The following is a 14,385-nucleotide window of genomic DNA, read 5'->3' as shown; positions in this document are numbered from 1 at the left end:
AGGGCACCGATTATCCAGGCCCACCGCGCTGCCGCGCACAGCACAGCGACCCAAACCGGCTCGAGCGCTTCGCTCGTGCCCGCGGGGACGGAGGCGGCCGCCGCCCTCAGGGGAGAGCGCTCCTCAGGGGAGCGGCGCTGGGCGGGAAGCGCGGGCGGCCCGCGGGGCGGCCGCTGGGGGCGGTGGTCGGAGCGGGGCGGGCGACGGCGGGGAGGGGTGGGCGTGAGCAGAGCGTGGACCCGCCCCGCCCCGCCCCTCCCGGGCGGCTGTCAGAGGAGGCGGCGGCGCGGCCGGTCCCGCGGGCAGGCGGCTGAGGCGGGATGCGGCGTTGAGACGGTCGCCGCGAGCCGCGGTCGCCTCCCGCTAGCAGCCCATGATGTGCCTGGAAAGCGACGGCTCCTCCGGCGGCAGCCCGGGCTGCGGCGGGCGGCTCCGAGCCGGAGACGAAGAGGAGGAAGAGGACGGCGAGCGGGGCTGCTGCGGTCGGGGCGCTGAGGGAGAAGTGCAGACCCTCTCGGGGAGGATGAACCCGCCGGCGCTCGGCAAGCACCCGGAGCGCCCGACCGCCCGCCGCAAAGCAGCCGGCCTCGGCCGGGCTCGGGTGGCGGCCGCCGGCATCCTCAGCGCGGGCAACGTGCTCAACTACCTGGACCGGTACACGGTAGCAGGTGAGGCCTCCGCCTTGCGGGGTTAGGGGTGTGTGTCTGTGTGTGCCTGTGTGTACCCGTGTGCGTGCAGAGGTGCTCCTGGTATTGTTCTTTAGTCGGCGTGAATTTTAACGCCAAGCCGAAGCGGAGCCCTTTGTTCGTCCGGGCTCGGGGCAGCCGTGCGGGGACGCGGCATCGATCGGCGGTGCGGGCGCCGCGGGTGACAGGTGCGGCCGCCCGACGGGGGATGGCGTGCGCGGGAACGCGCCCTGCATCCCCGCTTTGTGGCCGCGGGGAGCCGGGCTGTCCTTCAGCCCTCTGCCGAGGAGCTCGGTGCCCTGCGGGGCGGGCTGCGGGGCCCTTGGTGCAGCGTGGCTTTCCTTCGGACGGATGCGCGCGGTGCGCTGCAGCGCTCCGGCTTGGAGCCGAACCTGCGTTAGGATGAGCGCGGTGCCGGTACCCGGAGGGGACGCCCAGTTTATTCTTAATAGTGGAGAGGAGAATGATTACCGAAGTTCTGCTAATTAGAAACGAACGAGGCTTGGTGCTGTTCAACTACCTCGTGTAATTAAAAAATAATGCATATTCTGTGTTCGGCGATGTTGATAATTTTATCTTCGGAGCTTATAAAAAGGGCTTTGCGCATGTATGAGTGTTGCTCTGTGCATATACGCGTTTTAATCGCTAGGACTCGATGTGGTGTTAAACAAATTAGAGTATTTGTTTATGCTGCATTAAAATAATTTATGTTTGTAGGGCAGTAACAGTGTGCAAGGGGTGCATCTAGTCACTGTTGTCACAATATGTTGGCCAGGATGGTCTGGTTTTGTCTGGGACAGGGAGGTGGGAAGGGTTAGAATGAAAATTTAGCTGCCTGATGTTGTGGCTTTTTATTATGGTTTTTAGGCAGGGCTCGATCCTTCAGGAAATGCAAAGGCCCCGTTGGGAGCTGCTGAGTAGTGGCTCAGTGCAGTGCAGGAGGAAGCCTAAAGATGCAATGTTGCTCTGTTATTGCTGAAAGAAATTGTAGTTTGCTTATTTCACCCTTGAATAGGAGTCCCTTTAGTACAGAGATTGACCACAAAGTACCATTTCCCTTTAACTTGTGGAAAGTTTTCCTTTTTGAAAGCTGTTCCTCCTCACATGCATAGGTGAGCACAATAGTGATTTTAAAAACACATACATAGGCTGTCTGCTATAGTATTTTCAGCAACAGCTTTCTCATCTTGCTTTTGTCATCAATGCACAGCATGAGCTAGCAAGGTACAGGAGAAGGATCTTGATTTGTGGGAAGGCTGGGAAGTGCCTCACCAAACAGAGGATAAAACCACCTGCCTGCCGTGACGCTGCATCGCCAATGCTACAGTTGCCAGCACTTTTAGCACAAGCTCTGGCTCTGCACTGCCCATCCCCTGCCCTGGGTGCTTGCTGGCTAGCTTTCAGTTTGATAGTAAAGGTTTAAGTTCTCAAGCATCAGACTTTCTTTTAGGGGCAGAATCATTTTGCATCTTTTTTTTTCTTTATCTTGCATTGGCCGATGTTATTTCTCAAACTGATTTTTATAGAGTGCTCATCTGAAACAAGGAATAATTTAAATCCAGGCTAATACAAGAATTGTGATAATATTATTACATATTTTTTGTACACAAAACTGACTTTGTTATGAAGTCTTCTTTAAAAGCCACTCTGCTATTATTTTTGGGTCTCGGTGCATACCGCATGCTTATGTGATGTGCACTCGCATATGAATCAGGCCAGCACTTTGAATATTCGGTTTGTGTCTCAAGACAGGTAATAATTAGTGAATACAGCTCTTCAGACCTTCAAAGTACTTTGCAAATATGAATTGCTGCAGCAAAATAATAAGGCAGTTTAACACTAGCCTCAATGTGGCAAGGGAAGTAGCATGAGAAGTTATGATTTAGTGAAGGCTGCTGAACTGCTGTGAGAAGTGGTGCCAATTCCTGGTTCTGGTTCTGTCTGAAAAGTGTTTGAGGGGGGAGCAGCAGTACCAATGGGGTTTGGATCCTGAGAATTGGCATCTCCAGGTTGATCCCTGGCACAGGTTCTCTGTGGCCATTAGGTGTTGGCCCATGTCATTAACCTTTCTCTTGGTGTCCCACAAGTCACACCTGTACACACCTTTTTCTTTCTTTCTTTTATATGCATGGAAGTGTTGAGAGCTTTTGGGGCATCTTCCTGCTCTCAGATTTAGCCAAATGCAGGAGTCAGTGGACATGATGCTACGAGTACTGACTTATTTAAAAAATTCATTTCCAGCCATTTTGGTTGTTCTGATCACAGATGCACATTTTTAAAGCAAATTCCTACTTAGCCAATAGGAGCAAGGTGATACATGAAGTTACTTGTTGCAAATGCAGTTTTCAGAGTATCTCCCTCTATTTTCAAGCTAAACTACACAAGTTAGATAGTAAGCATTCTGTCAGCGCAGAGATCTTAGGTAACAGAAAGCATTCTCCAGGTGACTTGTTCTCCGTGAGTATTTCTTCCTGCTCACCTTTCAGCAGCGAGGAGCAGAAGCGATGTTTTTGGCATTTACACTCTTACTTCTGAATACAAAGAGATGGCAGATAATGAGTTTCTGGGGGTAGTCTTTTTCAAGTGCAACAATTTCAGTGACTTCCCATTATAGATGACACGATTTTAGGATGAGATGTGCCTTTTAGTATCTGGGGTGTTCTATGACAGAACTGGAGGACAGTTTGAGATATGGGACATACGCAGCTTCGTGCCTGACTCTAAGGCACAGCTCTTCTGAGAACACTTGATGAAACTGGGCCTCTGCTGGGGACTGGCTGTTTCCTATGGCTTATGGATAAGTTTCTTCTCCTACTTTCAAAATCAAAAGCCCGAGCAGTGGTAGAGGATCTTTCAGCAATGCCCTGATACTGTATATAAGTATAATGATATTTGGGAGCAGCTCTTCCAGACAAAAAGTGGGAGTGTCTCTGCTGTGTCTCTTATGAAGAAAAGATTGAAAACTCTGTGCTGAACATTACTGACTTGAAGGAAAGTATTCCTCTGCAATTTTTTTTAATAGGTCTTTGATCATACTGAAAATGGTTGCCTGTGGAAAGAGTATTCTTTCAAGAGCAGGAATATTTTGCTGCTATTAGAAAACAAAGAACAAGGAAAAGGGAAGATTAGCAGTCATGAAATCACTGTAGCTCACCTGTGACAGCATCTAGTGATGCTGGTATGTATCCTCTTCCTTAATGAAGTTTTGGGAAAAGTCATCTTGCCTTCAGAAGCTTGGAATGTGGTTTCACAATCATGCAATGAGTGACCTTTTACCATGCCTGCTGTTGACGGTGAAAATAGTCTTGCTTCATTAGAGTGTCATCCCCACCTTCTAATTCAGGTGCTACTTCCTGGCATTTCTGTAATGCCTTTAATTTAAAGGTAATGATTTAATTAAGTTGGAGAACTACCTGGCAAAGTAAGCGAGCTTTACCATCCCACTACAGAAGGGGAAACAGAATTGCAGAGTGTCGGCGATTTGCCCATGGTAATGTAGGTAGTGGTTGCTATTAGTCCATCCTTGAGATTCTCCTTCCTTGTGACGCAGTAAACCGTAGGCTTTGGTCTGGAGTTTTTGTCTTGTAAATGTCTGTAACTTGCTAATAACCATATTTGTGTTAATTAGCTTCTCATTACAACACATGGTTGCAAATACCATTCTTTGAAGATACATGCATGCAAATGATTACTGAAAGTGGAAAGTCGAGTTTAAAGCTATGTAGTACAAGCTGTAACTGAAGGGTTAGGAAGGGTTCAAAACGAACTCCAAATGCCAAGATATTCAGGAGTTTGTAAGTCAACACTGCTTTCTGTTGCTTGGGAGTTCACACTTATGATAACAGTGTATTACATTAATATGTTAAATCTTAAGTTGCATGAAGATTCAGTGTCAAGGATCTCATTTATGCATGGAAGGAGTGCAATGGCAGAAAATGTTAGGAAAGATTATTGACTGAACTTGCTTGAGCCAGCAGTGTCGGTAGCTCACAGATGTGGGAATTTGGGAACAGATAGCAGTACTTTGGGCAACAGGTACCTGTTACTGGCTCCAAATTCGAGAAGCACTGCACTGTGAGCAAAAGCTAGGACTGATAGTCACACACTTCAGAAACAAGCAATAGAAATCACTTCAGCACAATGACAAAGGCTGTGTGGTAGCAGCTGGTTCTCTACTGTTATGTTTTCCCTGAGTGATGGGCTTTGCTGCACAGTCAGCTACTTCCTGTTTGCCGGTTCCTATGCGAGTTGGCAGGAGATTTTTCTGAGTATTTTGCATTTCAAGTGAAGTCTTATTATGTTTAATCATAGTATTTTTCTTCCTTGTGATGTAAATTTGCCAGATAGTTGCTATCTTTGTTATTATGTGCAGATTTTCCTGTTCAACTTTGAGATCCTCTTTCATGGCTGTTGATTTATTTTATCCCTAAAGCATCCAGGTAATCAGAGTCTTTGAATATGGCCTTTATTATGTGGAGTTAAGGCCCTCATAAATATTCAGTGCATTCTTAAGAAAGCGATGATCTTATTAGTCCCTTGATCTTGGAGACTGTCAATATTAGAAGCTGTGCAGAAAAGCTTACCTGGTCAAAGGTATGGGAATTCTGTAATCTTTCCTTCAGAACTTTTCAAGTACCATGTCATGCTCTAATAGGATTAAATGCCACCAGTCGCCATGCTTTCAGTTGTATATCTTTATTATATGTTGACTCTTTGTTGCTTCTGCTAGACTGTACATCAGAAGTAACTGAGCCGTATATTAGGTAGCATGGTGGAGTGTTAATTTCAGTAGCTGCTATTATAACACAGTGCCTTTGCCCTAATATGAAAGTCTGGAGTTCTTGCCTAAAGTCTTTAGAGGTGGTATTGTCACAGTGCTGGGGAACTTGTCACAAATGCGGCATGATAGTGCTGCCTAAATCAAAGATTTAGAATTTAGATTTAAATAAAGATGGAGAAGCCCTACAACGTTTGTAGAGAACTTTTGCTGAATCGCTTATTTTAATGATCGCTGCTTTCTGTACTAATGACAGACAACAACCTCACAGTGCAGCTCTTACTGAATGAGATGATATGCCTGTAGTACTTAGAGTCCTCATACATTGATGTATTGGGCTTATGTGGCAAGGTTTGGGTAGCAGAGGAACTGCAGGGATGGATGCTGAGCAGAGCCCAGCAGCTATCCCATGTCAGATCAGAGCCAGCCCCAAAATGTACCCTCCCCTGTCCAGAGCCGAGCCATGAGTGATGCTGGTTGTGTCTCTGGGAGAACAAATTGAAGGAAAACTGCAGCTAGCAGAGAGGAGTGAGAAAATGTATGAGAAACAATCTCCTCATACCAATGTGAATGAGGAAAGAGGGCCAGAGGAGGCCCAGGCACTGGAGCAGAAATTCCCCTGCAGCCAATAGATAGGATCCTTCAGTGAAGCACTGGGGGAGCTGCTGCCCATGGGTCTCCGTGCTGGAGCAGTGCGTTCCTGAAGGACAGGCCCTGTGATACAGAGGCGTATTGGAGTAGCTCTTAAAGAGCTACAGCCTATGGGAAGCCCACGCAGGATTAATTCAGGAGGGACTGCAATCTCTGGAAGGAACCCCATGGTGAACAGGAGCAGAGTGACACTGAAGGAGCAGCAGACATGAAGCTTTATGGCCTGTTCCCCTGCACTGCTTGGGGGTAGGAGGTAGAAAAGGGTGAATGAGGAGAAAGTGTTTAGTTTGTTTTAGTTCTCACTGCTGTAGTCTGTTATTAGGAGGAAGTAAATTATATTAATCTCAGTACCCTGAGTCTGTCTTGCCCATGATGGTAATTAGCAAGTGATCTCTATCTTCTTTATCTCAACCTGTAAGCTTTGTTTTCATCATATTTTCTCCCATCCTGATAATGATGGAGAGTGAAAGAGCAGTGTGGTGGAGGTTTCACATTGTTGGCTAGACTAACACCACAAGTAAGAGATATCAGAGAGCTGTAAAGTCACAGAGGTGGAAGACTGAGGGAAGTGAGACACAGTTTTGAGTGAGTGTACGAGGATACAGAACATCTGGCATGATATATTTTGAAGAGTGAGAGACTTGAGAGAAGACAATCGTATAATTCAGTATGTTGTTAAATTTACCTAACACGATGAGTATCACAAGAGGGAATGAAAGCATCCATTGGAAATGGAGGATGTCATCTTGCACAGAGGGTCAAGAGAGTTTTCTGGAAGTTGGCACTGTGAATGTAGAGGGGTGAGTTCAAAATCAGTTCTACCAAGGACCTGTGGGATGCCTCAGGGCTCGTGGAAATTACTGGGTGTTGAGCAGCAAGGTTTGGGCTCAAACTGAGTTAGAGTGAAGTGAACAAGTCCCCTTCTTTTCTAGGAAGGTTTGGTTGTAGAATGTGACATGGACCTTCCCAGAAACTTGTATTCTTGGTGAACTGATCTGAAAGTCAGTAAGTAAATCTGAGAGAGGCACGGAGCAGAATCAAATCAAAAGCTCAACAACAAAATACGATCAAACCGTTAGTTCTCAGTTCTAACTACTGGAAATTTTGCTTTAAGTCTGCTGCTCTTAAAGTGGTTTGCTACGCTGTTCACAGTTTGCCATGTCGTTTGTAGACTGAACAAGTGCTGCACATGGAATTGGCGCACGCAGCAGAAGTCTCACATGTGTATTTTTTTCTTCCTAATGCATCTGCTTTCATTGGTGTTTTGTGGGTGTTCGTCTTGGGTAACCCAGCTATTTCTGTAGGGTTGCAGAGAGAGGAAGTGAAAGGGAGGCAAAACTAATTTCTGTGCTTCTGTTTTTTTGGTAGTAAAAATATGTGGGGAAACGAGAAGGTAATGGATACTGGATGAGGTGTGGAAACCTTCTTTTCTGAGGTCTTCACTTTTGACCTGTTCCCACTGGCTGAAAGTTTCTTTTGGAAGGCAGGTGGAGCTATTCAGGGCTTTGTGATGGTCTCTTTCCACTCTTCCTAATAGGATGTGCTTCATGACAGCCCCACACAGGTCATGGCTGGGAACCCCTACTCTGTCTCTCAAAATACAAAGTTGCATAGTCAGCCATTGAGTTCTGGCAGGCTGATCCTCCTGGGCAGCAAGGAAGCAAGTGGGTTTCTGTTCTCACCCATGCCTAGTTTGCATATGGGTCACCCCTTCCCAGAACTGCTTTTATCACAACTGAAAATCATGGAGTAATTTCTCCTGAAGAGAAGGGAGAAAGACGGAGTGGAAGAAAACTCAACTTTGTCTTGACAGCCTTAGGTTCCACAATATGAATTTGCCAGCTTCGTGCCCTTTTGCATTTATAAATGTATAACTCTTCTCTGCTTCTGTGGCCGGTGAGTACACCAGCTGAACAGCAGAGGGAAGAAAGATCAGGGTTATGTAGAGAAAAGCTGCTGTAGCAGCTCGGAGCTTGGCTGGCAGGATGAGGGGACCACATGGTGGAATGAAAATCCTTTCAGCCTTGGCATGTGATGGTGTTTTTTTATTTTAAGACTGTGTTGAACCCAAACTGCTTTTAATCCATTTTATTCCTTGTTCAGGCTTCTGCCAACAATTAAGTAAATAACATAACACTGATAATTATTCATTTCATAGCTTTCAATTTTCTTTTTCTATCAGAAACACTTTATTACTGTCTTAAAGTGAGAGCTCTGTGTTCTTGGCAACACGGAAAACAACAACAGTGGGTGAACTGACAGTCAGTATGACTTCTGTCTGTGTGAAGCCTCAGGGCTTGAACTGAACTTATCTGAAGGTTTACTTTGATTCACACGCCTGTCTGTGATCTGCTGCTCTGTGCTGTCTGCATATTCTCACTTCAGAGGAGTGATCTTTTGAGAGAGTGTACCTACAGAGCAGCACAGATCCAGAATGGGAAGGGTCATGCCCTCTTGCTGGCTTGCAATTTTGACTTCTCTTCTGCCTGGTCACCTCTTTATTTCATGATCTGCACTTATATCATAGTGATGACCTTGGATATTTTGCATTTGTGATGGTAAATGCAATTGTTTCTGTGAAGTTTTGAAAGGGTATGAACAGCTGTGCTCTTTCTAGGTACTCCTTCAATGATAAATCTTTCACTTGAAAATGACATTTTTTTATTTGAAAAAGTGAGACTTTAACAGGATATTGGTGTGTGTTTGGTTTTTTTTTGTCTGTGTGGTTGCTTTCCATGATATTAGGTTGTCATTAATGCTGACTTGTCTTTTCCAACAGGTTTGAGCTTGCAAGCTATATCCCAGCTAGAGCTAGTGCAGCTTGGCTGCAGTAGCAGCTACGTAAATTGGTGTGACAACTGTTACATTAATGTCCAGGCTTTAATAATTGAGCTGGTGTGTGAAGTGTTGGCTATGGGACACTGAATCAGGGCTGCTTATGCTGTTTGGGGCAGGGACAGATTTTGTGCAGTTCCCAGCATATTGCTGGTACTAAATAATAATTGATGTAGAATTGCAACGCTATTAATAAATGCCAGCTGAGTAAGTTAGGCAACAAACTACGCAGTAAGGAAAAATGGTTTCTTCATCTTTTTTCCTTACACACCAGTGTGGTTCCTGAAGAGTGGTCATTGCATGCATTTGTGTATTAAGCTGTTAGAACTCAAATACTGCTGCAGCTATATGATTATCAGCGCATTTCTAGTACTCCTGGTATTCCATCCAGCAGCCAGAAATGCCGACTAACTTGCAGGATATAAGTCACTTATGCATTTAGGAAAGAAAATACCCAAGGGCTACTGGTCACTGACAGCTACAGTTCTCTGATTAGAGCTGACAGTTCCTGATCAGCTCCGTCTTGGGTGTGTTATTCACTTCTCTGGTGGGGAAGCGAAGGACAAAAAGCAAAGTAATGTGACAGTACTGGGAGATAAGTTGTTTAAGGGAATTTGCGATTCAGAACTACCAAACATGGCAGCCAAGTAAGGCTGTTTAGAAGTGGAAACCTTGATCTCTGCATGGTTGTTGTCCAATCACAGAATGTGGAGGATGCTGACGTGCCCGTTTCCAGCTGCTGACTTTAGCTGTCCCAAGGATGTGCTTTTCTTGCCTGTTTCTTTACAAGTGTCTTAGTAGTGCCGTTAAACTCTTGGGTCGCTTGCTATTTTCTCTAGAAAACCTGTATTTTCAGTTGGTCATAAATAGCACCTCTTGGAAGCTGGCAAACTCCAGCTTGGCATAAGTGCTCTCTGGTGCAGTTGGTTTCTGGGTTACGTTCCAACAGTTTTGGAAGCTGGTGCACTGTTCTAGACATGCCCTAATACCCATGAATTTGGACAGATCTTTCATTATTTGCTGAAATATGTTTTGGCTCATGGTGGGGGCATCTTTCTTGATGAAATAAACCTGTAAGTCTCAGCAGTAACAAATGATGTACTGCACACAGAACTGTGATTCTCAGAGCTCATTTCCAGTGAAAATACATTTGTTGAGCCCTTGCTTGTTGCCCTCTGTAGGTTCTGGTTCTTTTGTGTCATGACTAAGGAAAGCCTGTTTTTAAAAACATTTTTTTCCACAGGGAGTTGAAAGTTACCTTTAGCCTTAAAAGTGTGTAAAGATGCATGTTAAATTAAGGCCCAATTTTGGCAGCTCTTCATGGTGCAATTGGTGAATTTGAAGTTGTTACGCACCTGCCCAGATGATCAGGGTTTTGGGGAGTGTGGCTCGAGAAGGGTTGCAGCAGTAGCTGACAAAAGTAGGTAAATTACTTTGGCTCTGCATTTCATTGTTCTTGTTAAACTTGTTTTCTCTCAGTTGGACATGACACCAGATTAGCAATGCTTCTGTATTCACAATACACTGAAAATATATGAAGATACATAATGGTTGTTTAAGAAAAAAATATATCATTGCAAGCTTTCATGCATGTAAAAATGTGTATTTACATCACTGGGAACTGCTTTACTTATATGAAATAAGTGAGCAGTAGTGCCATTGTTAGCACCAGGCTTGTTGAATGAGAACACAAGTTGTGTTAGCAGCTGGGTGGGGGTATCCAACTATCATAATGTCTCATACAGTCTGACTCAGGATTTAACCTTTTTAATTCACGTTTTTATTTGAGCTCTATTATACTTTCCCTTCACTTTTTCTTTGTGGATAGGAAACGTGTTTCTCAGCACTTAATTAGCAGACTCTGTAACCTGGCAGTATTTGTTTTAATTCACTGAAAGACTTGTGCAATTGCACTGCAAGGTGTTTTGGTCTTGAGTGGGGGAGATTCCTTACACAACTGCTGTCTGCACTGAGAGATGTGTATGGAAGAAGCTGAGCTATGAGAGCTCGGCCGGTCTGGGTGCTGCTCTGCTGGACATTCAGCCTCAGGTCTCTGTGTGGAGATTGCCAGAAAACTACAGGTAGGATCAGTCATAGTGGGCAAAGCTTGTTAGTAGATTGAGCTCTGATGATTAATCTGATTGTAAATTTCATTAGTTGTGCTAACGAAAAACACATATTTTTCTGGAAAAGGCTGGCAAAACAAATATTTTTCAGCACTTCAGTTTTCACAGCAGATTAAAATGAATGTATACTTTTTCCTTTTTGCCTGCATGAGTTTTGCTGCAGTGAAGGAAGCTGGTAAGAAGAAAATTTATCAGCAGCACAGTTTTCTCACATTTCCAGTCAGTGCTGTTGACATCATTTAGGAGATTACTATTTGCAGCTTCCAGTTGAACACATTGACTCCAGTTTCCTTTGCTGGCATTGAGTTTTAAAGGAAGGGCACCTAAAAATATAGGTATTATAATCACACAGAAGTTTCTATTTTAAAAACGTAGTGTGGTAGTTCTAAAATACACCTGCTCTTTTATAATTGCATGCTTCAGATATTAATATGTGTAATTTTGAAAGTATAATTTAGACTCCACTAGATAGTAACGTGGCAATTTTAAGGTAGGTTTAAAAAATAAAATCCCTTGACAATCTTGGCAAAAGCAACTTTCTTCCTTCTTCTTTAATGGTCTTTTAGTGCTCTTCCTGGGCTTCGTATGGAGAACTGGATCCTAGACAGTAAAGGTTTTCTGGTTTTGTTCTTTTGAGTCAGGACTCTGGCAGAAACAGAAATGATCCCTGTCTTCAAGGGCTAGAGTGAAGCAAGAGCACGCTTTCGGTACTTAGAATTGGCCAGTTGCAGTTGGCAGCAAGTGTTGTGGCAGCTTTTAAGTAGCCAGGCAGTAAAAGAGTTGGTAGCAAGCTGTGGGAGGGTAGGACCTGCAGGTGTTATGGACAGAGTGCCTCTGTCTGAGTGTGTGCGGATGTGTTTGCATGCTCTGTGATGTTCCTCTGAAAACAGTTTCCCTTTAAATTTGGGATATTGTCTTTCCAGTTAAAATAGCTCTGTGGCATGTGGTTTGCTGAGGGGAAAGCAAGTCTACTGAGCAATTGTGCCATGTCAGCTGTATAACCCTCCCCTCCCACCCTTCCACCAAAACATGGATGCTTAGGGGGTCCTCACTCTTCCTTTTTCTTGCCTCCTTTCCCTCCCCAGACCATGGCTTGTGTGTGATCAAACTTTACAGTGGCACTAGCCCCAGTGGAGAAGAGCTTCTCTGTTAGAATGCTGTCCCTTCAGAATTTGCACACATTTATCATTTGCACCTGCCACTACTGGCTACCGATCTGACTTTGCGTGCCAGCAGTCTGTACTGAGAAGCGTTCCCTGTTTCTTCCATCTCAGTGAAAGAAACTTATTTACTTGACATTATTCTGAAGCTGGATTTTGTGCATAAACACTCTGCATTGTATTTTTACAGGGTCCAATTGAAGAGTGCTTTCAACATGTTAGGAACACTAGCAGGGGCACAGTTTGAGGTCTCTGTTAAATACATAAAGAAAGGCAGCAGACCAAGACACCACCAACCGTAGTCAAGTGATAACTGCAAGAATGCGGTGTGATTTGAGATAGTAGCAATCACTTGCATAACACTGCAGGCTTTTAAGTTGTTAAAGCTGCATTGCTGTCTCTATCCACATTTCATGGGCAAGGTGCTTCTGCTGGGGGTGTCAGGCTGCTGCCTCTGCCCATGCAGGGCCCTGTGTGCCAGACAAAACCTGCCTTAGCAGCTGCTTTGAGCAGAACTGAGGGGTAGCAGCATGCAGGTATGACGTGGCCATTGGGCTGATACCTGCTAAGTCCACTTGCCTTGCACAATCCTTCCACCGTGGTCCTTAGAGTCAAACGGGGAAACATTTTTTCAGTGTAGAAGTTTGAGACTATTGCTTGCATCAGTACCTACAGATATTTCCTTATGTCATCTTATTTGAACATCTTTCTTTTTGAAGCACTCGCTTATTTCCATCCAGAATTCATTGTCTCCACACGGATCCTGTGTATATTCTATCATTCACTCAGCACTGTGTGGCAGAACTTTGAGAGTCTCGCTCAGCAAATTGTGCCACATGGTTTGTTGCTTCAGCCTCTCCACTGCATGTTTTTGATGTGATATTTTAATTTAGTGGAGGATGTTGCACATCCCTCTGCTGACCATTACTGTGTCTGTGGAAAGGAAAACCTTTGTGTCAGAGCTGGAGAGTGTTGGTGGAACTGAACAGGGTGCAAGCTGCCTTCTTGTTTCTCCTATTGTGCTGTTAAAAACATTAATCTGTTGGTGATTGCTAAGTGTAGCAGCTTATGTGTAAGCAAGCTCAGACAATGGAAAATATATGAAATATGAGACTTTAGTTTGTGCTCTGGTGGGAACGTTCATCTTGCTTTGGTGAGGAATTTCACCTTTCATTTCCGAACATTGTGTTCAGCAGATGAGCTGTTTCCTCCTTCCTTCAAGTTTTGGTTTCTCCTTTGGAGAAAGGGGCTGAGAGGCAATGCTTAGGTGGGCTGTTAGAGTAATTAACAAAACGGGTAGGCATGCTTTTAAAGATGCTGTTGCTGGGTGGAGGATGGGAGGATTGGCAGGGTTTTTGTTTTGCACAGTTTACAGACGTGTAGACGAGTGAAAGTCGTTGGGCAAGTATCACCTCCTGGCTCAGTGTCCACAGTTGGGAAAAAGAACCCATATGTGAGGAAATATTTATAAAAAATTAGAAATAAAGTAAAATAAAATGCTGCAGCTGTCGTCCTTACCCAGGTTGGTGTGTTTGCAAAAATTACTGGAATTGTCACATTGCTGCTGAGTTTTGTCTTTGCTGTCACAGCGTTTAAACCGCTGGGAGGTGCCTCCCTGCACATGCATTATTTCATGTAACCTGAGGTAATGAGAGTAAATTATGGGAAAACTTGTTTTCTAAACAAGCCAAATCTCACAGGAACTTTAACAGGACAAACAACAAGCATCTTTTGCTTTTATTTAACTTACAAAACAAAAAAACAAAAAAACTTGAAAATCAGAAAAGAGGTTAAAAGGAGACTGTATCTAATTTTGTTAGCATTATGGTCCTAATTCATCGCTTCTGGTGACTTGAATTCCTCACAAATTGCTGGTTCTCCTGCAGATCTGTAATTCTCAAATGCTATAATTTTGCCCTTAGAAATGTTGGCCTCTGGCAGCTCTCTATGCATTGGAATTTTTGAATATTTTAAACTTCTCAGCATAGGTTTTTTTTTCTTTTTTCTGTTTAATGTGGGTGGAGACCTTTGCCTCCTGGGGAAGATTGAAGCTCTTTGTAGGAAGCTGTAGTAGGAAGCCCTGAGAAGGCAGCAGTGAAAAGCAGGGTGCCGTGGTGTAGGAGGTGCCTCCTGTCTGCCTAAAGAAGGCA

General features: G+C 44.4%; 1 protein-coding gene across 1 annotated transcript in view; it reads left to right on the top strand.

Moving 5' to 3' along the window:
* Positions 1–348: 348 nt before the first annotated feature.
* The window catches only part of SPNS2 (SPNS lysolipid transporter 2, sphingosine-1-phosphate), a 118,259-nt gene continuing 104,222 nt past the window's right edge, over positions 349–14,385 (top strand). The window contains exon 1 of the mRNA XM_065731752.1: positions 349–668. Coding sequence (XP_065587824.1) covers positions 374–668 — 295 coding nt within the window. The 5' untranslated portion in view covers positions 349–373. The remainder of the gene's footprint in view (positions 669–14,385) is intronic.

This window comes from Cyrtonyx montezumae, unplaced genomic scaffold (assembly GCF_038088225.1).
Source record: "Cyrtonyx montezumae isolate F1298 unplaced genomic scaffold, pur_monq_1.0 scaffold_15, whole genome shotgun sequence".
Taxonomy (NCBI): domain Eukaryota; kingdom Metazoa; phylum Chordata; class Aves; order Galliformes; family Odontophoridae; genus Cyrtonyx; species Cyrtonyx montezumae.
This window is presented reverse-complemented; position numbering and strand designations above follow the sequence as displayed.